The 23,749-nt window shown below is 38.8% G+C and overlaps 1 protein-coding gene across 5 annotated transcripts; it reads right to left on the reverse strand.

Moving 5' to 3' along the window:
- Positions 1 to 688: 688 nt before the first annotated feature.
- Positions 689 to 23,500, reverse strand: LOC103024697 (von Willebrand factor A domain-containing protein 5A). Of its 5 annotated transcripts, XM_022672384.2 has the most exons (23): positions 23,252 to 23,500; positions 21,547 to 21,749; positions 19,380 to 19,602; positions 17,981 to 18,144; positions 16,097 to 16,211; positions 14,659 to 14,834; positions 14,471 to 14,559; positions 14,181 to 14,325; positions 13,842 to 13,921; positions 13,282 to 13,396; positions 12,929 to 13,087; positions 12,485 to 12,591; positions 11,531 to 11,742; positions 11,359 to 11,415; positions 11,033 to 11,083; positions 9,776 to 9,799; positions 9,480 to 9,527; positions 7,255 to 7,335; positions 6,523 to 6,579; positions 6,175 to 6,332; positions 4,643 to 4,766; positions 3,682 to 4,488; positions 689 to 2,052 (listed from the first exon to the last, which is right to left on the reverse strand). In XM_022672384.2, the coding sequence occupies exons 1-22, from the start codon at positions 23,289 to 23,291 to the stop codon at positions 4,409 to 4,411; spliced, it is 2,508 nt and encodes an 835-aa protein (XP_022528105.2). In that variant the 5' UTR covers positions 23,292 to 23,500; the 3' UTR covers positions 689 to 2,052; positions 3,682 to 4,408. The 5 variants fall into 5 exon arrangements, with proteins under 5 accessions (XP_022528105.2, XP_049330342.1, XP_049330344.1 ...); XM_049474385.1 differs by lacking the exon at positions 9,776 to 9,799; XM_049474387.1 differs by lacking the exon at positions 7,255 to 7,335 and having other exon boundaries at positions 6,523 to 6,576.
- Positions 23,501 to 23,749: the final 249 nt, after the last annotated feature.

The following is a 23,749-nucleotide window of genomic DNA, read 5'->3' on the forward strand; positions in this document are numbered from 1 at the left end:
TTTTATCTTATAATTTATTTTGTTTTATATTTAGGTCTGCAACACATTTTAAACATTTAGTGCTAGTATTGAGATAAAAAGATTAAACATTTTGGCACAAACAGTACTGACAAATAAATAATAGGCAGAGGGTCTCCAGTTTGTAACAAAATACATGAGAAAATTATTGAAATGTTTAAAAACAATGTTCCTACCTCTACAATGCATGTAGAGGAGGCATTTTAGTGTATAAAGGTCAGCGGAAACAGTCTGAGCTGAACACCCATTAAATGGTATTGCATCAAGGAAAGAAGAGGGTACCAGTACTGGACTGGCCTGCCTGCAGTTCTGATCTTTCCACAATAGAAAATGTGTGGAGAATTTTGAATAAAAAATGTAACTAATGTAATGTAAATGTTTTTTTTTTCATATTCCTTAAGACATGTTTGCAGAAAGAATGGGACAAAACAACACCTGAAACACTTCATCACTTAATAACCATGTTGCCAAAATCTCAAGTATTGTAAAAAGAAATGATTTACTGTCCAACTAAATGTGTTGCAGGCCTGAAACGCAGTAATGGATGTATAATAACAAATTATATCATGTTGAGCATTAAAAAAAAAATCGAACAAAAACATCCATAACCTACTAATTTAGTATACCGCCATTTCATTTAGGATAAAAAAAAGATATAAAAAACAAACAATATGCTGCAGAATTTTTATTTTCACAGGCACAACTGCATGCTATGAACACACATCCCAAAACCGTAAAAGCAACATATAACTGATATAATAGTTACATTCTTTCATCTTTTGTACAGCAAAAAAGGCACAAACTGGTTAGGAATAAAGTAACCAGGCTCTTAACGAATATAAAATAACAAATATAAAGGTTGTATCTCCAATATTAATACTATTTACAGGCCCGTAGCCAGCATTGTTATGGGGGGGATCTTTTTCCCCCAAAAGTGGACTTCATTTGGCTCTCTACTCCAATGCCCCCTAACGAGCACACTTCAAACCTTTTAATTTAGACATATTTTATTCATTATAAGTTTGTTGTGAATCTGTTGTTGCTGTCCTTATTTGTTCATCTGTTGCTCCCCACTGTTAACATAAATTTGATATAAATGTAAGTGTTACTCAAACTTCCTACATCTGTGATGTGACTTCATTGTCTGTCTCTGTTTCTCACCTCAGTTGTCTGTTGCTTTGTTCCCTTGTCTCTGTTGCTGCCCTCCATTGTCTGTCTCTGATGTTGCTGTCCTTTATTGTCTATCTCTCTACTATTGACATAAATAGATAAGAATTACTTCACTATCGGTATTGTCATTAAAACTTAAACATGAATTAATAATAATATAAATTGAAGTGTTCTGTCTTATTCTAATCTTCCTACAACTGTGCTGGGACTTAGTTGCCCCCCCCCCCCCCGTCCCTCCCCCCCTCCCTTCAGCTCGCTGAACTCGGCGCCTGATTGGCTGACAGAGCTCATTTGCATACCGTCTGGTCTGTGAGGGTCTGCTGATTCATTACATATGCGATAATCCGCTTTTAATAACGCGTTAAAGTTGATATTGTTTTTTTCTGCCTCAAATTATTTAAAGCACTGTTTGGATATATGTGAGAATTACTGGTGACTGGATTGCGTTTTGAAGGTAAGAGTGTGGGGGAAGCGCTGGAGGGGGTTGGGTGTGTGTCTCGAGTGTCCTGAGGTAACTTAACGTTAAACACAAAGCGAAACACAAGCAGATTTAAACTCTAAACACAGTTCCGTAATCCGGAGAGGCAGACGGTTCGAATGGTGTATAACATGTCCGCATTCGATCAAATATGGACGTACGAAAAACGCAAATATGAAAATAATATTTCATAACTTTCATAAACTAGGCATATTTCGCCCTAAATGTTTATTTTCTGAAAGGAAATACGGTTAAATAGGCTAGATAACTGAAAAGCTTTAAAATGGCATATTGGGTGTCTATATTGAACCTATAAGTATTCATAAACACAGCCAGATATTAAATATGATATTTGGCGTGTTAAGAGGTTAACCCCCTTTTTACACCTCTACAGGTGCTGGTCAACGAATTAGAATAATTTGAAATAGTGCAATCATGAAATTCTTTGAATGCATTTTTTGTGCAGAAAGCAAATCAGGTGTTCACCGCACCTGTCCTACTCGTTAGACTAATCACAGAACTCGTTACCTGGAAAAAAGTTTGCTCAGCTGAGCTTTCCAAAAGGCCCATTTAGGCCATTTAACTGTGACACTGTTGTTTTATTGAATTAGAATAATGGAGAAACCGTTTCATTGAATTAGAATAAATGCTCGAATTTTTGTTTTCTGTGAAGAGTGTTCACTGTGCAGTATAAAGTCAGGGTTGAGTAGAATTTCTAAGTTGTAAAATCAATCATGGGTAAGCAGCGCGACCTCTCAACCGGAATAATGGCTCAAATTCAAGCCCTTCGCCAACAAGGCTTGACCCAAACTAAAATTGCTGAGCAGCTCGGCATCAGCCAGTCTTCCGTCTGCAAAGCTCTCAAGAAAAACTGCAGCAAGCGCACCAACTGTTCCGGCGTCCGAAAAACTTCTGCTCGCGACAACAAGCAGCTGAGAAAGATCGCAGTCAGCAACCAGTTCAAGTCCACTTCCGAGCTCACCGACTTGTGGAACAAGCAGACCGGCGCTGACGTCTCCAGATCAACCACTTACCGTCGTCTGCGCGAACTCGGCTTCAAATCTCGCGTTCCAGCAGTAAAACCGATGCTGAACAAGAAACAAATGGCTGAAGTGGGCCAAAGAACACGGCGAGTGGACTGCTGAAGACTGGCAGAAAGTGGTCTTCAGTGACGAATCACGCTTCTGCATCTCCTTCGGTGACCAAGGTCCTTGTGTCTGGCGTTGTGGTGGCGAAACCTACAACCACGAGTGCGTGAAAAGATCCGTCAAGTTTCCCCAGAGCGTTATGGTCTGGGGATGCATGTCCGCTCGAGGTGTAGGGAAACTCTGCTTCCTCAAGAAGACTGTCAATGCTGCCGTATATCAAGATGTTCTGGAAACGTTCCTGATTCCGACTGTTGAGGAACAGTTCGGCGAAGAAGACTTCATATTTCAACAGGATCTTGCACCGGCACATGCGGCAAAGTCGACCAAAGATTGGTTCACTAAAAAACAGCTTGAAGTTTTGGCATGGCCGGCCAACTCGCCTGACCTCAATGTCATTGAAAACCTTTGGGCCATCGTCAAGCGGAAAATTCGCGACAGAAAGCCTACTACGCTGGACCAACTGAAGCAGAACATCGCCACTGCCTGGGAAGCTGTGAGTGCGGAAACTTGCGACAAGCTGGTCAAATCGATGCCGCGGAGACTTCAGGCAGTCATACAAGCCAAGGGGGCAGCCACAAAATACTGAGAAAGTGATGATTGTAATTATAATAAAAATTATTCTAATTCAATGACACGGTTTCTCCATTATTCTAATTCAATAAAACAACAGTGTCACAGTTAAATGGCCTAAATGGGCCTTTTGGAAAGCTCAGCTGAGCAAATTTTTTTCCAGGTAACGAGTTCTGTGATTAGTCTAACGAGTAGGACAGGTGCGGTGAACACCTGATTTGCTTTCTGCACAAAAAATGCATTCAAAGAATTTCATGATTGCACTATTTCAAATTATTCTAATTCGTTGACCAGCACCTGTATACTGTATTTTATATATGGCCTTAGGAGCAACAGGCATGTTGAGAGTAAAAAACACCCTAGCTTGATCGTCAGCATTGCAAAGTGAGTGACTGAATGTTATTGTCACTTAACCTACATTTCTTAAAAATCAACTAAAATCCAGACTTTGGAGTTATCGCAATAATAACAGTAATAATCCGGTGTTACATGTACAATTATACTATTGGGCTTAGCCGAGCCCGGCACTGTTAACGCAGGGGAGTTGTAAAGAAATAGAAGCCCTGCACTCAGCAGCTTACCGATTTTGGGCCTTTTTTTGAACAAGTCACCAATATTTTGGGACAATGTTACCGCCGTTTTCTTCCGTTTTCGCTCCTTGTCTTCTTTTTTACCCATTTTGTCAAGTAACTTTCCCCTGATTCTTTCCACAAGCTAAGAACAGAAATGGGGGAATTGCCGCCACCTACTGGATTGGTGTAAAACAGTCTGAACAAAATGTGTAAAGAGAAACATTAACAATTTTTCTTACTCGTCACTACTCTGGTGGCTGAGGGGGGGATGGGGGGGGGGGTCGAACGAACCCTTCGATCCCCCATGGCTACGAGCCTGATTTAAGTAAAGAATAATAAAACCGATTTATCAGTGGCATTGGGTAAGTAAAATTGTAAAGAGCAATACTGCATTAAGCAAATCAAGTGCATGTTGAAAGTTATTTTTTGTGTGCAGAAGAACTCTGAAGACTTCAGAACCCAAGAGCCTCTTCTTTAACCTGGCAGCCCAGCAGAGCATTGCCCTCACGAACACACTCAGAAAGGTTGGCCACTGAAACAGACACAGAAATCAGTACAGTAGGCTGAAAAGCATTTCATTGTAGTGAGGTATTTACTGTGCATGATGCAACTTAGTGTAAAATATTTATAGTCTCTTGACATATGAGTGGGGATTAATTAATTTAATTAAAAAGTTGGGGGATCACCTTTCTGGTCACGGATCCAGGCTGCTGCTTTTTTTGCAACAAACTGCCACTCGATCTGATCGTCCATCTTAAAGCCATGTAACCAGATCAGAGCCAGAACTGTAGCCCAGACCCCCTTATCCACCTGAACATAAAACCATACAAGCCATATTACATACACATGAATGTTTGGCCTCTTTTATACTTCAGGACTGAACATGGTTCTGCACACAATGCTTATAAAACAGAAGCAAAGCAGGTTTTCTCGGCACAGTTAGCTTAGTACACTTAAATGCATTTATCCATGTGGTGGGACAGCTTAATGCCAGTAGAGATCTGCTTAGTGGCTCTACGTTTGCGTCACATTTACGCCAAAAGATTTTGGGTCGTTGTATTCCCAGAAAAGAAAGTGGTGAAGACCGACTCTTGGCTTATGAAGGGCACACTAGCTTTTTTGTCACCTTTGTTCAGCATTGTTCAGCAGTCTGCATACAAAAATACAATACAATAATACATTTTACATTTTGAATTGCTAACTTGGTAAAATTATGGCTTGATTGTAAGAAACATCCAATTGTAGCAATTGTAGAATAATTATTTAGAGATGCTATAACTTCTTGATTATCATTTAGCAAATTAATAATCATTTGCCACTTCTGTGATAAAGACGTTGTCAGTTTAGTTTTTTCACCTTCTGCCAATAAATTACATAAAATGATCTGAACCTCTTCCCAGGAGGACAAACCAAACAAATCATGTAAAAACACAATATTTGTGAATGTTATTGAGTAAATCTGATATTAAATACTGTTGTTGTAAAATATGTGTACATATGTACCTCCTTGAGAAGCTATAACTATGAATATATTAGTTTATAGTTTCCAATTGATCAGTCCTGGTTGGAAGGCAGTTTTAACTTGTTACTGCTGTTGGGTTTCTAAACACAAACTGTACTTTTTCAGTTCTTTAATAATATTTCTATTGGATTCAGGTTTTAAACATGTTTTGAATTTTGGTTTGAATCCTGTATCATGCTACTTGCCATCAGCAGCAGGATTCCGAGAGAGTACTATTGGCCTTGTCCTCTCTGGGTGGGTAGATGGCATTTCCATCCCACATCTCTCCTAGTGCGAAGTTGGTCAGCACATGTGTCTGTTAGCTGATGTGTCAGAGCTAGAACCTGGGGAGCTGTGCCTTCCTCTGAGTGAGCTGGCTACCTAAAGATGCTGCATCAGCGTCAGTTCCAAAAGAGGTGGTGGCTGACTTCACATTTATTGGAAGAGGCAAGAGCTAGTCTTCACCCTCTTATTGGTGGCAGCATTGCTAGTAATAGGGGAAACATAACGAGTAGATTGGGTAGCTGGCCTTCCAAATTTGGGAGAAAATTAGATAAAATTTGAAATAAATTATAAAGAAAACAGGGTCATGAAATATGGAGTGGCCTGTTAAGCTCAAACTGGATTGCTATCCCCATAGTAGCTTTCTCTACCACTGGAAAAACAGTATAAAGTCTATATTATTTACATTCACTTTAAATTCAATGCACCACCTACCTGTGCAGGGGTCTGCTTGACCACCTCTCCTTCTGTCTTTCCAAACACTTTCGCCAGAGTGCCGTTCATTTCCCAGCAGCCTGAAGCCTTTTGGAGGGAGACGAGTTGCAGCAAAGGGTCTCCAATTTCTTGCACATCTGAACTTGGTTCAGACTGTTCTATATGCCAAAAAAGCGTATTAAAACATGAAACACTCAATTATCATGTATAAAGTCATGTTTAACCTAAACTAAACTATGATCTAGATAACTACAGTACACTTTTTATGGTACTAAAATGTGTATGTGTGTATGAGAGAATGAGAGCAAGAAAGAAAGAAAGAGACTTTCTCAAGTATTATTGAAATACCTTCACAAATGTCAGCATTACAAAAGTCAGCTTTGCCTTCATAATACAATGCACCTGCTAGTAATAAAAAGGAAAAAAAATAATTGGACATTTGCAGATTTGCTAGATCTCCAAAAATCCATGTTAAAGTTTGAATAAAAAACTGAATTAAAATTAATGACTGCAATAATGTTATGATTAATTTAATGTAGATGTGATACAATTCCAATAACAGAATATAATATCAACAGTATAATATGAACAGTATTAAAGCAACCGTCATAATTACACACTGATAGGGATGTAAATATAAAAATATTATATCACAGCCCAGAGGTATTGCAAGGGGAACACAGGTCAAAATAAGTAAAAATTGTTTTGAATATACAGATAGTTCAGCAAATGTAATTTATAGCTAGTAGATTAACATGGTAGTTGTGTTATTAGTTAGAGTCTGAGTGAAGTGGTTGTCCTGTATTATGCGTAAATAGCTCCCAAAAAGGGTCTTTGACAACAAAACACCCTGTAACACCTAGATGAAACACTAGATGAAACATCTACCAGTGAAGAAACCGCTGTATCTCTAACCAAGAGAACCTTGGTTATACTTGTACAGGAGTCATTCATTTTCATATTTAACAAAGAAATATACACGTAAAGTACAATTAAATGGTAAAACACAAAATAAAGAATAAAAGAATGACAATCTAGAAGTAAATAAACACCCTTGAAAGAGTGAGAAAAATATTTTACTAGGTGTCAAAGCGCACGCCTCCTCTACCTCTTCATTCATCCATTGCATCTTATCCAATTTAACAGGATAGTTTCCACTCTCTGAAATTAAATGTACAGTTGGGTCAGTGTTCTTTAAGCTATGTGATGATATCCTCAATAAGTTTATTGTTGATATGATAAAGTGCATTATGATGCGATTAAATATCAATATATCAATATAATATCAATATATATATATATATATATATATATATATATATATATATATATATATATATATATATCACTATTGTCTTCTGTCTCATGTACAGGTGCTGGTCAACGAATTAGAATAATTTGAAATAGTGCAATCATGAAATTCTTTGAATGCATTTTTTGTGCAGAAAGCAAATCAGGTGTTCACCGCACCTGTCCTACTCGTTAGACTAATCACAGAACTCGTTACCTGGAAAAAAATTTGCTCAGCTGAGCTTTCCAAAAGGCCCATTTAGGCCATTAGCAACTGTGACACTGTTGTTTTATTGAATTAGAATAATGGAGAAACCATTTCATTGAATTAGAATAAATGCTCGAATTTTTGTTTTCTGTTAAGAGTGTTCACTGTGTAGTATAAAGTCAGGGTTGAGTAGAATTTCTAAGTTGTAAAATCAATCATGGGTAAGCAGCGCGACCTCTCAACCGGAATAATGGCTCAAATTCAAGCCCTTCGCCAACAAGGCTTGACCCAAACTAAAATTGCTGAGCAGCTCGGCATCAGCCAGTCTTCCGTCTGCAAAGCTCTCAAGAAAAACTGCAGCAAGCGCACCAACTGTTCCGGCGTCCGAAAAACTTCTGCTCGCGACAACAAGCAGCTGAGAAAGATCGCAGTCAGCAACCGGTTCAAGTCCACTTCCGAGCTCACCAAGCAGACCGGCGCTGACGTCTCCAGATCAACCACTTACCGTCGTCTGCGCGAACTCGGCTTCAAATCTCGCGTTCCAGCAGTAAAACCGATGCTGAACAAGAAACAAATGGAGAAACGACTGAAGTGGGCCAAAGAACACGGCGAGTGGACTGCTGAAGACTGGCAGAAAGTGGTCTTCAGTGACGAATCACGCTTCTGCATCTCCTTCGGTGACCAAGGTCCTCGTGTCTGGCGTTGTGGTGGCGAAACCTACAACCACGAGTGCGTGAAAAGATCCGTCAAGTTTCCCCAGAGCGTTATGGTCTGGGGATGCATGTCCGCTCGAGGTGTAGGGAAACTCTGCTTCCTCAAGAAGACTGTCAATGCTGCCGTATATCAAGATGTTCTGGAAACGTTCCTGATTCCGACTGTTGAGGAACAGTTCGGCGAAGAAGACTTCATATTTCAACAGGATCTTGCACCGGCACATGCGGCAAAGTCGACCAAAGATTGGTTCACTAAAAAACAGCTTGAAGTTTTGGCATGGCCGGCCAACTCGCCTGACCTCAATGTCATTGAAAACCTTTGGGCCATCGTCAAGCGGAAAATTCGCGACAGAAAGCCTACTACGCTGGACCAACTGAAGCAGAACATCGCCACTGCCTGGGAAGCTGTGAGTGCGGAAACTTGCGACAAGCCGGTCAAATCGATGCAGCGGAGACTTTAGGCAGTCATACAAGCCAAGGGGGCAGCCACAAAATACTGAGAAAGTGATGATTGTAATTATAATAAAAATTATTCTAATTCAATGACACGGTTTCTACATTATTCTAATTCAATAAAACAACAGTGTCACAGTTAAATGGCCTAAATGGGCCTTTTGGAAAGCTCAGCTGAGCAAATTTTTTTTCCAGGTAACGAGTTCTGTGATTAGTCTAACGAGTAGGACAGGTGCGGTGAACACCTGATTTGCTTTCTGCACAAAAAATGCATTCAAAGAATTTCATGATTTCAAATTATTCTAATTCGTTGACCAGCACCTGTATGTCTACTCTGTCCTTGTTGTTTTGTGTCTCCCATTGTTTTATATTATATATCTATTTTCTGTACTTGCTGTAATTATTGGGAAGGAGAGTAACGTAATTTTAATTCACTGTATGTCCTGTACATAGGCAGTGTTGACAATAAAACTTCTTGACTTGACTTGATATTCTCCAGTTCTAATTAAAAGTTAGCAGTAGTTTACGTTAACCTAAAAACCGGAAGCTGACAATAGTTAAGCAGTCCCATCTTATTTTATTGTCCAGTAGATGTAAAAAAGAAGTATAAACACAAAGCAGGAATAAACAAAGTTACACACCTTTTCTCTGCTTTTTTTTCTTTTTGAAAAGACTGCCACCGCCACCAACTTTGTAAGTATAGAAAGAAGAAAAAAAGGTATATATATAATATAAATATAAAAAGCCATATTTAAAAACATATATATTCATTTATATATAATGTATTTCTATTTTGTAAGTAAAATGTTGGAATGTTATTTATGTACATATGAGTAGTATATAAATTATTAATCATTAATAAGATTCATATAAGATTCATATATTCATATATTCATATAAGATCAATAAGATTTTACATTGAATAAAACAAACTTACACAATTTCGGTCGACTTCCAAATGCTACAGGAGAATTTTTTGATAAAAACATAAAAAGAAAGTGTTAATAAGTATACCATATGTTTAGTAGTTAGTCATTTCCAAATGTCAGTGTCCCAGCATATGAAGCATCACACTTTATGTATATATAATATTTGAGAATTGAAGCATACAATATAGTGTATTTATCTATTGAAACTGGTGATTTTAAATTTTAGTAAAATGTTTTGGTTTCAGTGATAGCAAATGTTTATGGTACTCAGTGAGCTAAGTTTAAACAGAATTACAGCTGACATCTTAGAAGTGTACACATGCAACCTGTACATGCATATATATATATATATATATATATACACACACACACACACAAAGTACAGGCCAAAGGTTTGGACACACCTTCTCATTCAATGTGCTTTCTTTATTTTCATGACTATTTACATTGTAGATTCTCACTGAAGGCATCAAAACTATGAATGAACACATGTGGAGTTTTATGTTCTTAACAAAAAGAGCCTGGCCTCCACAGTCACCGGACCTGAACCCAATCCAGATGGTTTGGGGTGAGCTGGACCGCAGAGTGAAGGCAAATGGGCAACAAGTGCTAAACACCTCCGGAAACTCCTTCAAGACTTTTGGAAAACCATTTCAGGTGACCACCTCTTGAAGCTCATTGAGAGAAGGCCAAGATCCACATGTGTTCATTCATAGTCTTGATAACCTCAGTGGGAATCTAAAATGTAAATAGTCATGAAAATAAAGAACTGTATATATATATATATATATATATATATATATATATATATATATATATATATATATTACATTTATACATTTCTGGAAAAAAATGTCAAATCATCTGTTAAAAAGTTGAAGTTGATGATGATTGAAATTATACCTGAAAACCAAAAGGAACTACCTAAAATAACATAAACTAAAGCTTCTGGAATGTCCCTTACAGTCCCTGAGCTCACACGCACTATGTGCAAACAGACCTAAAACAAGCTGTGCATACAAGACAACCCAAGAACTAAAGGTCTTCTGCAAAGAAGAGTGGGGAAAATATTTCAAATACAAGAAGTGAAATACTTTTTTCTATTACAAAAAAATTGCAAGCTGTTTTTTCAGCTACCTAATGAGTCTAATTTATGTTTTATTATGTTATGAAATATTATTATTTGTTAGATTTACTTATTTAATTTATTGATTTAGTAAAAAAAGTGTTACTTTGCCATGGTCCTTAAACGTGCAAAAACTTACCTCCCAGTGGTGACGAACACTTCATTCGTGGTGCGGATCTTGGTACAGGTCCTAAACAGAAATCACCCAAGAAATGCATTTGCTAAAAATGTTGCCATTTACTGAGTAAAAAAAAGTTATTTAAGATCACAAACTTAGTTTAGTTTTTATTAGCTGACGAAAACTGGATAAAATTTTGTCACAGTTTTCGTTTTCAAGTATTAATATTTATTTTGTTCTCGTCCCGTTTTTATGATGAAAAATAGGCGTCTACAAAGATTTTTTGTCATAGTTTTTGTTAATGAACAATGAATATCAGCAAGCATTGATAACTAACTTTCACTTACCTCCATAAGCGCATAATGGCGTTGCCGAAAACATTTGTGCACCATAAAGCGCCATTCCTACACACAAATGACCCAAAAACAGGATACTATATTTTCCATGTGCTGGCTTATATTGTTAATGTATAAGATAAAAGCGTATTGAGTGCTGAAGGTTTGTGGAAGCAGCTCTGACCTGGTGTCGGGATGTTCCTCTTCAACATTGGTCCTTTCACAGCCTCTCCACTGCTCTTATGAACAGCGATGAAGGCAGTATGTGAGCAGCTCACTCCAGCCTCCACACTGAGCTCCACCACTCTGGCCTTTAAAGCTTCTGGTCCCTCAGTCTGCTCCTGCCGTTCCAGAGAGCGGATCAGAGACCGGGCAGCCAGTCTGTGAATGGAGAGTCTGCACACACAAACACAGAGAGTTTATATTGTGTGAGTGTAATTAATCCAAATTAACAAATGTTAGTACTAGTAGATGTACCTGATTTGTCTATGCATTTTAGCATATAAGAACGTACAGGACAACGTCTCAGTATTTCAATGGTGTGGCTCACTAAGCAGGGGATGTAAGCACAAGCTATCCATATCGTATTTATCGCTGAGATCTACCTAATGTGCTACCACATGTTTATTTAAGGCAGGGCCATGTACTAAGCTGATGTACTAATGGAAGGATAAGTTGAACAATAATAATTCAAACATGTGGTGAGACCTGGGATCAAACATAGGCCGAACCTACACTGCATATAAACTCCATTGCTATTTCACAGGGCCTGCGACAAAAGACACTGAATGGAAAACACTTTATATGGAAGTGATCCACAGGTGAGAAACCCAAAGGGGAAGAGGACAAGGAAAGAAAGAATCTTTGAAGTACTTTGATTAATTTTTAAGCTATTTTTTAACCTAAGACTAAAATTCCTTTCTATTGACTTTATGAATTCAATAAGTGCAATATAACTGTTCACTAATTACAACAATAACATTTTTTTTGGAGTATGATGTATGCATTATAGATAAAATGAATATAAAATTTAAAATATTCTCCTAGAAATAAATATTTCTCCATTTTTTTTGTTGTTTTGTAGGAACTAGAAAAAACAAAATCGTAATCGAGAAATGTGCTCAGTGCTACACGTTACCCGGTATTCTCAGCAGGTTTGAGGGAAAAGCTGAGAGTGTTGGAGACTTCTTGACCAGCTAGTCGGTACTTCACTGTTACTGTGCCCTCTGAGTCTGAGCTCTTACACTGAAGGGAGGGAGGGGGAGAGAGAGAGAGAGGGAGAGAGGGAGAGAGAGAGAGAGAGAGGTTTAATTTAATATAAAATATATTCTGTAGTTATGTTAGAAAACAATACTGGGTTATGTTAGATACAGAAGGCCCATTTATGCTGTTTGCTTTAGAGAGAGAATGCTTTCCCTTCAATATAAAATATATCACTACAAACAGCAAGCATTATTATGAAATATATAATTGTTTTACGAGTTTTTTGACCAGCTAAGTAAATATGCTTTTACTGCACTAGCAGTGTGGAAAAATCCACAGTTTGCTTTCATGTAAATGTAAGTGTAATGTAAGCTCTCACCTGTCCTTTCAGCTGGGCATAAATTAGTGCCCTCTGACCCTGGAAGATAACACTAAGTGGTGGGCTTAGGCGGGTGGTGGACATGCCTGCTGGAACTGTCCACACATCAGTAATATCATCTACAGCTGGGTGTAAAGCGTAGTGGAGAGACTGCATTACCTAGTAAAACAGAGGCATAAACATTAAATGTGGTGTTGTTAAGGTGTTTGGTGAATCGACAGAGAGCACAGAACAAGGACAACCCCTATTTTTTTCTTTAAAAAAATCAATTACAGATATTACATTAAAACAAAAATCAATAACTTAAAAAATGCATGCAATAATTGTTCATATTATTAAGTCTCCAGCTTTACTTTGGGTTGCATGCGGTCAGATCCTGTTATAAACTGGGCGTGGCCGCGTCCATTCTGGGCCATTCCTGTTATGAGGGCGGTGCTTGCACCTTCTCCAATTCCAAATGTGAAGCACCTGTTAAAATACCATCAGATAATTTTCATCAGATAACAGATTTTTTTTTCTTTTCATAAGAATATGAAATGTAAAATCCTTGCAGGATTTAAGCTCTTCTTTTTGCTTCACACATTAAATGGAGCTTAAGGCAACGGGCCAAAGTAGTGAAATACACTTGACCTTTGTTTGGTTTTAGCAATAGTTACTTTTTGAGGCTTGCTGAGCTTTGTTTTGAAATGCATACAATAATTTAAAAATGTGCGTGGTTATTTTATAATACACGGACAAAGAGTGTGAGTGTTTGTAAGAATCACACTAATGGTTGTCAGAAGAGTTAGGCCATAAAGCCCTTACACCACCCTTCTATTAGACAGAAACAGTGGAAAGTTTACTGTTTTCTATGTATTCTGGTTTGTTAATAATACCAAGATATGAATTTATCTGTAACCACAACTGCACGTGCCTGTGGGACTTGGCCTCTTTTTTCACGAGGGAAATAACTTGTTTGGTGTTCCCCACTTCTCCATCGGTGAAAATGAACACCTGCAGAGAAAAATAAGAAGCATATAGATATTAAACCTAAAATACAAAGAAAAATATTTTAATGGGGTATCCAACCATGTTTTGCTTTCAGTAAAAACAAGCTCCTGTTTTACAGTGAACCAAAATTGGCATTCATACAGATTTTTTTAAAAGAATGATTGATTTATAGGTAAAGGAAAACTTCTTGTTGTATTTATGTTGCTAACTAGCAAGTTAATGACATAGATTATAATGAATGTATCGGTTGTGATGATTTTACCTGTCTGGGGTGGTTAGGAATGCACTTCTGCTTGTAAATGTGTTTTAGAGGCTCTAGAATTTCAGTGCCACCCAAATCTGCATGCATGTCCTTTACTCTGTTTACAGCCTCGTCCATTGTCTTCTGAGTGTATTCCACACTCGTCCTGAAGCACATAAAGAAGAAAAATTCACCTGAAATCTGTCTGTTAAACCAATCCTAAATGATCTAATAATCTGAGTGTTTAATTCATTAACTTTGACCATGTTGTACAGCACAGTATATTCAGTAGAAAATGTGATGTATCTTACGGAAAGTAAGACTCGTAGCTTGAACCAAAGCCATATATATTGAAGTAGCAGCCCAAGGGAAGACTCTTCAGCAGCAGGAGCAGAGTGTCCTACAGACATTTAGAAAGACTACTAATAAATGTTGTTCAAATGCATTTAAAAAAAAAAAAAAAAAAAAAAGCAACAGTCAGTTCAGTGTTGAGTCTTACCCTGGCACTCTCAATGCGTTCCTGTGCACCAGTTCCAAAATGCATTGGACAGGCCATACTGCCGGATCTGTCCATTACGAACACAAACTCACCACGAGATGACATGGATGACATTACTGCCTCAGGGAAGTCTGGGTACAAACTCAGCATGACTACAGGGTCTCCCATTAGAGTTCCTTAAAAAAAAAAAATGACAACATGCTGTGTAAAGTAAAATGGAACAAAGACAGGACAACAGAGCAAAGAATCAAATGATGCTTTATAATACTTATAACACTTCCAGATATTGAAATAAAATGCTTCTCTAGTCTCCTTCAATTTCAGGCTATTAAACTCTTTTGCAAACTCTAAAAAAGCATCAATATGTCAATACACCCTTAAAGAAAAAATACAGTGTGAATTGGATTTGGGGTGTAGCGAAACATGATAATGAGTATAAACTTTTGTAGAATAGCCCACCTCCAGCATTCCAAAATACAGCACTTTTATCTGATGCTCCCAACAACTTATAATGCTAGAGATAGGGGCATAGCTTTGCCCATGCAAATAAATTACTATTTTTACACCATTAAAGGTGTACAAATTTAGTACTTGCTCTAGTACTTGCAGGTGAAACTGTTCTTCTACCTCAATTGCCTGCATTAGCAAATAAAAGAAAACAGACAGAAAAACGTCAGGAAAAGCCCCCGGACTGTCAACCCGTAAATTAGGACTCATGGCCTCGCCCAACTTGGCTTGAGACCACCCACAGGAAGAGCTTTATCGTGCTATATTAGCCAATCAGAGGCAGGACATTTGCATTTTATGTATATTGATTCCTCCCCACCCACTCCTCCACCAAACTAAAAGCCTAAAACAAGCCTAAAACAGGAGCATGGGAGCACTTTCTCACAATAACCGAGTCATAAGGCATTAATTTATGCAAGAGACTGTTAATGAAAAACGATTCAATGAGACCTTAACAAGCTCAAAGTAGCGCCACACTTAATTTGTAGAATTTGTAGAAAAGGGCTCTGACATTTAAAATGAGGCACTGAGAACTTTGAAAGTGCACCGGTAGTTTTTTGAAAAAGTCTGTTTATACACACAGTACCTTCAGATAGTTCTTCAGGTGCAGCCATCTTGAAATACATTTTTTTGCAGTATATTCGCCTATCCTACCTATTCGTTTAAATGTCAGGGCCTATGGAATTCTACCAATAAGGTGTGGAGCTACTTTGAACTTGTTATTGCTTTGGGGGGGGGGGGTGGGGGGTTGGGGGCTAATCAACAAAAGTTTGTACTCAATACTATGTTTTGTTACTCTCAACGTCCAGTTTACACCAGATTTCTCTATTAAAATGATTGTGATTCTGTTATTTTATGGTACAGTTGTTACACAATGTTGCTTTAAATCTTTGTTTAAATATTACAATGAGGGATGTTGTTTTTATCTTACCTTGCTTTGCAGTGGGCACTGCTGCCTCCACTATAGCAGTGGGCTGGTGGGCATTCTCATAATATAAATACAGCTCCACGTCTTTGTCAAACTTATGACCCACAGACAGACTCACCTAAACACACACAATATTTATCATTATGGTTATTCCATCACAGAATCACAAATTGCTATTATGCTCATGTTGTGGATGTTGTCAGTGTTTAAAGGGCTCATAAGATACATTTTCTCACATTATTTTTTTTCTTCAGCTTTTTATTTGTAATGTTTGAGCTTTTTACGTTACATAAGTATTAATAGTTCATTTTACACATGTTTATTTGCCAACTTTTATTCCAATGAGGCAGGCTGTTTCAGAGGGACATAAAAATGAGCTCTGTTCTGAAGGGATGCCCTATATATAAAAAAAAAACATTTACAGCTCAAACATTCAGTGGCTAAACACTGGTAATATGTAAATGTGTTTTGGAAGAGCGTAGTTTCCACATTACATTACATTACATTACATTACATTTCATTTGGCAGATGCTTTTGTCCAAAGCGACGTACAATAATGAAGTACAAAAGTAATGGGAATTAAGGTAAACCATTTTTAGATAGGGCTTAAAGGAGGTCGAAGGGAAATAAAGGGATAGAGAAGTGAAGGAGGGGAAGAAGGAAATGGGGTTAGAAGTAGTTATTGTGTTAGAGGTGTTAGGAGAGTAAGTGCTCTTTGAAGAGCTCTGTCTTCAGGAGTCTCTTAAAGATAGCGAGAGATTCTCCTGATCTGGTAGTGGAAGGTAGTTTGTTCCACCATTGGGGAACTCTGTATGAGAACAGTCTGGATTGCTTTGTGTGAATGTTTGTTCGGTAAAGCGAGGCGACGTTCATTGGAGGAGCGCAGCGGCCGGGAGGTAGCGTAAGTCTTCAGGAGTGATCAGTGCAGGTAGGAAGGAGCCTTGTAGGCGATTGTAAGAGTTTTGAATTTGATGCGAGCATCAATTGGTAGCCAATGGAGCTCAATGAGCAGCGGCGTGACATGTGCCCGTTTTGGTTGGTTGAAGACCAGACGTGCTGCTGCGTTCTGGATCATCTGGAGTGGTTTTACTACACAGGCCGGGAGGCCAGTTAGCAGGGCATTGCAGTAGTCGAGGCGTGAGATGACGACCGCTTGCACCAGGAGTTGGGTGGCCTGTTGCGTCAGAAACGGTCTAATTTTTTATTATAAAGCGCGAAGGAGCAGGATCGAGCAACTGAGGCCACATGGTGCGTGAAGGAGAGCACCCAAGGTGAACACCCAAGTTCCTAGCAACCTTTTTCAGAGTCGATGCTTATAGAGAGGTTGTGTTGAAAAGATGGTTTTGCTGGTATAACCAGAAGTTCAGTCTTTGAGAGATTTAATTGAAGGTGATGCTCCTTCATCCATGAGGATATGTCAGAGAGACACGACGATATCCGTGCAGAGATTGAGTGATCTTCTGGTGAGAATGAGCTGGGTGTCATCAGCAAAGCAATGGTAGGAAAAACCATGTGAGTGGATAACCTGACCAAGAGAGGCAGTGTAAATTGAGAAGAGAAGGGGACCCATTACTGAACCCTGGGGAACCCCAGTGGATAGGGAGTGGGCTGAGGACAGCTGTCCTTGCCACGACACCTTGAACGAGCGCCCAGTGAGGTATGATCTGAACCATGACAGCACATTGTCTGAGATCCCCATGTTTAAGAATATAGACTGTGTGGATTTGAAGTTCTAATTTTTTTTTTATTATGATGGTGTTTGAAAATCAGAAAAATCAATATTGTGCAGATCCTTCCCATCTGTGAATCAATGAATTTATTTGAGGTATCATCGTTCTTGTATACATGCACTTTCACTGTTCCTAAAATAAATATACAAAAGCCTACCTTTGCACTGGTCCGTTCTGCGTTGAGGAACACCAGAGGATCAAGAGCACACTTGGACTCTACTTTAGCGACAGGGTTGGGAGAGCTCACAGTGGCAGTGAAAGAGAGAGAATAAGGGATACTTTCTGATACTGTTATCTCTGACACTATACCACTGTCGCTACCTAAGAAAAAAGAATTAGAATAAAGGTTTAGTATGAAGATGTATAATACATTTATGATAAACAATAAAGAACCATGTCTGAGGAGGAATACAGTAAGTGTTTTTCATATGTAACACAGCTTTAAATATTTGTCTAGGGTTTAAATTAGGTAAAATATTTGTCTAGAGCTTTATTAGGTAAGAAGTGTAAGCTTAGGCTTCTCATTGGTTGTCATTCACATTTAATAGACTCTTAAAAACACTGCAATATGATACAACTCTGATATGTTTTTACACCACTAGGAAGGACCATACTAAAATCAATAACAAAAATGCAATAGTCCAGAAGGCAGGACCTTCTTCCTGTATTTGCTTTCCTGCCTGAGCCCCAAACAGGTTTTACCAATAAACAACGAGAACAATCTCACATGGTTTAGTGTGATGCACTTGCTATATAATATATCTTTTTTTTCTTTAGGTCTGGGGTTGGGGGGCTTAATGATGTCTGAGTTTGTAAACAAGCAGTGTTTTATCTTTATATATGTATATGTATGTATAACATAACATAACATAATGAAGTAGACAGTGTACAGTAGCTCCTTGTTATCTAGCTGGTTATGTGGTCATATGTATGATCATGCTTTCTGCTGTGATTTAACCCACTGCACGTAATACAAAAGTCACTGTTGTGAACATATATATATATATATATATTTTTTTTTTATAGACACTGTGCTGCACTGTGTATGTCTTTCTCTTACACTCTCTCACAAGCTGCATCAAACCAAACTGAAACCTGAAACCCACCCACACAGAAATCTGTGTGTGTGTGTGTGTGCCTTTCTCTCTCACCTACTCTCTCTCTTGCACTTGCTCTCTCGCTCTAAAAATGATTTACGGAATTTTGTATATAGCTTACGGGCATTAGGGAGCTCATATTAAAAATGCAGGAGATTCCCTAAACTTCTGTAATAGGTGGGGTCTCTGGAAACTTGCCAACTGATTTGGTAGAGAGCAAACAAAGCAGAGGTGTGAAAATATCCTTAATAAAATAACCATAAACCACTATGTTTGGTTCAGTCAACTAAAAAGTCTTGCTGATGTGGGTTGAATCATCTGAGGCATGTTATTTTTTATATTACATTTTCAGATCTGATTGATACTCTAATTGTAAGTGAGGTGCCAACATTATCTTATGTTAGTACATGATAGAAAGGTGCAGCATGTGTCGTTCAGTGATCTGAGGCAGTTTGGTACCTGGTGGTAAGTAGCGAGGGTTGAGTACTGCAGGCAGGCAGAAGCGCAGGGAGTGGTCAGCCTGCACAGAAAGCTCAGTAACGTAGATGAAGGTCACAGCAGCACTCTGGCCTGGAGGCAGACTGCCCACACTCAGCTTAAACACATCCTCACTCTCGTCACTCTCTTCCAGCAGAAAGGCCTGCTGACCTGAAGCGATCGCATCATCATACTCGTACCGAGCCTGACGAACAGGCAGAACAAATCAAACATATCAAACACATATTACAACATCCTCAGAAGTACACAAGTGACAAACATAGGTCAAAAACTCCAGCTGAAGTACGGTTTACATGTTTTAAGTATAAAAGGACATGCTAAAAAAATATACAGTAAAAATCTTTCTTTAAAAAGGGAGGGTTGTTTTGATGTTTTTTTTTTTTTTTACAGATGAACGTAACTATGACGCTGAGTGTAAATATTTTAATCTCATTTTAATCTTTTAATTTTTTGCAAAGCAAAAAAAACTATTTATATCTACCCCACCCCAAAAGTCCTGTCCCACAGAACTAGCTTGTGTTACTCTACTAAACCAGTGAAACTTAAGTTGAGGGCCTGATTCACACATAGCAGATGCTTTATGGACAGCAGTGTGCAACTAACTAGCTGATCAATAACTGCATACTTAAAAACAGTTCATTTAAAATGGTAAAGTTATCAACATAGTGGTTAATTGTGGTTAAAGTCCTGCCCTTCAAAAAAAGGGCCAATCAGCTTGTTGGTGGATTTCAGCTGTTCTGAAGAAGAACATGCAGTTTAGTGGCTGTCAGAAAAAAGGGAAACTAGGGCTTATAAAAACTATTTTTATCAGTTAACCCAAAAGAACATATAAAACTCGAGAACTGTTATGAGTTACGCACCGAAAATCTGGATGAAAATATAAAAAGAAGAAATTGGAAGAAAATAAGTATATACCTGTAGACACTATGACCATAAGCAAGGTCAAAACCAGGAGCATTAATACCCTAGACATGGGCACAGGCGAGAAAGTGTAACCGAAATAAAACTAGATAAAACTTTGTAGAAACAAAATGTATAAAGGTTTAATACTGAGTGTGGTGAGTGTGGGAATGTGTTCTAATTGCTTGCTGAAAATTTGAACAGGTGCATTTTGGGAGTGGGAGCTTGGAGAGTGTATAGAGTATGATAAGCATGATAAATTGAGTAAAAAGCAGCAAGCAACCAGGAGGACCAGATATTGGTTTCTACATCTGAAAAGGCGTTTTTGTTCCTGAGCTGCTTTAAAAAAACAATCAATCAGTCATCTACTACACCAGCAAATACTGTGCACAATGGTCATGTTCACATCCGTGGGGTGTGGGGTCAGAAGAGGTGTGGCCAACTGTAGACCAAGATGGATAGTTCTGCCACAAAGCTTTTTGGGCTTAGCAAAGGGGCATCTGATAAGGCGTTTCCCAAAGTAAGATCATAGCCAAGGTAGCTCAGTGCACCAAAGAGGTGTGTCATATGTTTCCTAAGCATTACAGAATGGTGAAGTCATGCCTCCAAAAGCAAAGTTCTTTACTGTTTAAGTGTTTTGTATTCAAGAGAAACAATGTAAAGCAATAAACAAATGAACCATTTAAAAAACAAAAAAGCAATCAATCAATACACAGTTTGAATATAATTATTTAGCCTGAATGCAAACCAGTGATAAGCCCCTCTTACAAGAGAGAAAATAATTGTCACTGTGTGAAAAATAATGTAGCTGGACAGAGCATTGTCTCTCAAAAGTGAAGCCACCACAGGTCAGGCGCCCCCTGCTGTTCGGTTTCAGAAAGCTGTGTAACCCCACCCATCCCCATAGGTTTCAATGGCAAAACAGACAACTTTCAATCACGTTTTTTTTCTAATATACTGTAATTTTACCTCCATTATTTAAATGTAACAGCTAGTGTAACCTCTGTTTATATTGTCAAATTTTTATATCCCCACAGAATTTTTAAAAACGTTATTCAGCTCTATTAAAAAAGGTGTGGTTATTGTAAAAGGGCTGGTTATGGGCGGGACCAATAACAGACTTTCAGGTCCGCTCCGTTCCGCTCTGCAGCCTGTGACCGCGAGGCAGCCCTCAGGGGCGTGATGACGTGTCTTCTGGTGTCTTGCTAAGGTTGTATCTCTCACTCACCTGCTCTTTCTCTTGCAGCTTCGATACTATCTCCTGGTCTCCAATTTTGGCACTGAAGTGGCAGAGAGCAGCATCTGCTGGAATGGGGAAGACAAAAAGGGCCTCCAGGGGGCTCTGTTCTTCATTTTTATACTGCAGGGTGGAGCTCACAGTGGCTACATGGCCCTGAACCTGCAGTTCCACCTCTATGCTCTTCAGAGGAACTGAGCAGGAAACAGGTAGAAAAAGATAGGCTTGGTTAGTTAATTTATACTTTAGCAGTTTTACTTATGCACTCTCTGAATAAGAGCCATATATATAAATTCTAATTTTAGTAAAATAAAGCAAAAACAATGCAAAACAAAATGTCTGCATACATTTGACCTGAAGTTAAATCAGATATTCAACCAATCCCAAAAGGGTCTGCTACAAGCAGAGTTCAGTGACAAAGTTGAAGTTAAGTCTGGGCTGGATGCTTCAAGTTTGTCACTGATTCTTGAACACTGTTCTCAAGAATTTGCTGGTATTGACTGAAATCCATGCGACCTTCAACTTTAAAAAGATTCCCAGTACCTGCACTGGCCACACGCCCCCACAGCATGATGGAACCGCTACCAAATTTTACTGGACGTAGCAAGTGTTTGTCTTGGAATGCTGTGTTCTTTTTCCACCATGCATACCGCCCTCCAAATAAATCCATTTTAGTGTCATCAGTCCACAGCACCTTACTCCACAATGAAGTTGGCTTGTGCCTACCTCAAGCGACTCTGTTTGTGCGACTGTTCTTACCACCAGATTTTTCTTGGCCTGCCACTTCAGGCCTTAACTGTGCCTGTGGTCTTCCATTTCCTCACTATGTTGCTCACAGTGGAAACTGGGACAGCTTGTATCCTTCCCCTAAACCATGTTGTTGAACAATCTTTCGTTTTCAGGTCATATGAGAGTTGTTTTGAGGCTCCCATGTTGCCACTCTTCAGAGAAGAAAACTTAGAGAAAGGAGAAAAACTTGCAATTGGCCTTAACCCTTTCTCATAGTTGGATTCACTTGGTATTCAAATCAATAAAACGACAAGGGTGCCCAAATTTATGCACCTGCCTTATCTTTTTGTTTAAAGAATTATTGCACACTTTCTGTAAATCCCATGAACTTCATTTCACTTCTTAAATAAGAGCATTCTTTTGCTTTAACTGAAATTAATGATCCAAACAACCAATGATTTATAAAGGAAACCAGAGGTGCCCAAACTTGCACTATAGTGCACTATAGACTCCTGTGGCATGGCCTAAGCCCGATAAATGAATGTGAATTCTTTCCACACCATGGTGTTTTAGCCCCAGAGAGGACAACAGAGTTCTGTTTACAATGACTCCACAGAATATTGAAGAAAACTGCCTCATCAGGACCACCTGCAGGCTATCTATTTTTACTGCAGCAGTACTTTATGTTAACACATAGACAGTTTGTATGTAGTTAAGTATCTTGTTTCTGCAGTCGGTACAGAGCGTAACAACTCTGAGGAGAAAACACACAAAAACTGGTTTAAGACTACAGAAAATGCGCGCTTTTTAACCTAATTAACCTGTTAAACTAGAGGTGAGAAACCCCAAGTGAATTAATGAGGGTGGCTCTCATGTCGGCTGTAAAAATAAGCGAGACAGCAGCCCTGAGCTGTCAGTGAAACAGTTGCCCGCGTTCAGCAACAAGGGGATCCTGCTGTTGACTTACCAGGTTCTTTTTCCACCGTCAACAAGCCGCAGTTCACCATATTGACTCTGCAGGAGGAGGAAGAACGCAGGGTGGGTGTGTGATCTAGATGATCCGAATTCCTGAAACAAGAACTGTGCGCAGGCGAAGTGAACCGGATCACCCAGTTAACGAGTCACTCCGCCGTATATTGAAACACAGAGTTAATGCTCACAGAAAAACCGGAAACATGTAGCTACGGCCATATTACAAGGCTAGAGGAGAGTGAGAGGAGTGTGTGAAGTCAGGGGAGTGTGTGGAGTGATGGAAGAAAGGGGAGTGTGTGCTGAGGGAGAGAGAAAGTGAAAGAGTAGTCCTGCTGGTAAATACAGGGCTGGCGGTTGACCATGACCTGAATTAAAGTGGTGTCTTGTTCGTATGACTCACGAGTTACTGCGCAGTGTTTTTGTTATTGTGGGATGTGGTGACTCATTTACATTAAGAACCGACTCAGATCCGGGAAACCCACCTCATATTTAA

The sequence above is a fragment of the Astyanax mexicanus genome, chromosome 2 (genome assembly GCF_023375975.1).
Source record: "Astyanax mexicanus isolate ESR-SI-001 chromosome 2, AstMex3_surface, whole genome shotgun sequence".
Classification (NCBI taxonomy): Eukaryota; Metazoa; Chordata; class Actinopteri; order Characiformes; family Acestrorhamphidae; genus Astyanax; species Astyanax mexicanus.

Excerpts from the sequence above, each read along its gene's own strand:
- LOC103024697 (XM_022672384.2), bottom strand. The coding sequence starts at position 23,291 with ATGGTGAACTGCGGCTTGTTGACGGTGGAAAAAGAACCTG. Across the intron at positions 11,743-12,484 it reads AAACCTGCTGAGAATACCGG|ACTCTCCATTCACAGACTGG; the intron begins GTAACGTGTAGC and ends TTGTGTGTGCAG. Across the intron at positions 7,336-9,479 it reads GAAAAAAAAGCAGAGAAAAG|AGAGTGGAAACTATCCTGTT; the intron begins GTGTGTAACTTT and ends ATTTAATTTCAG.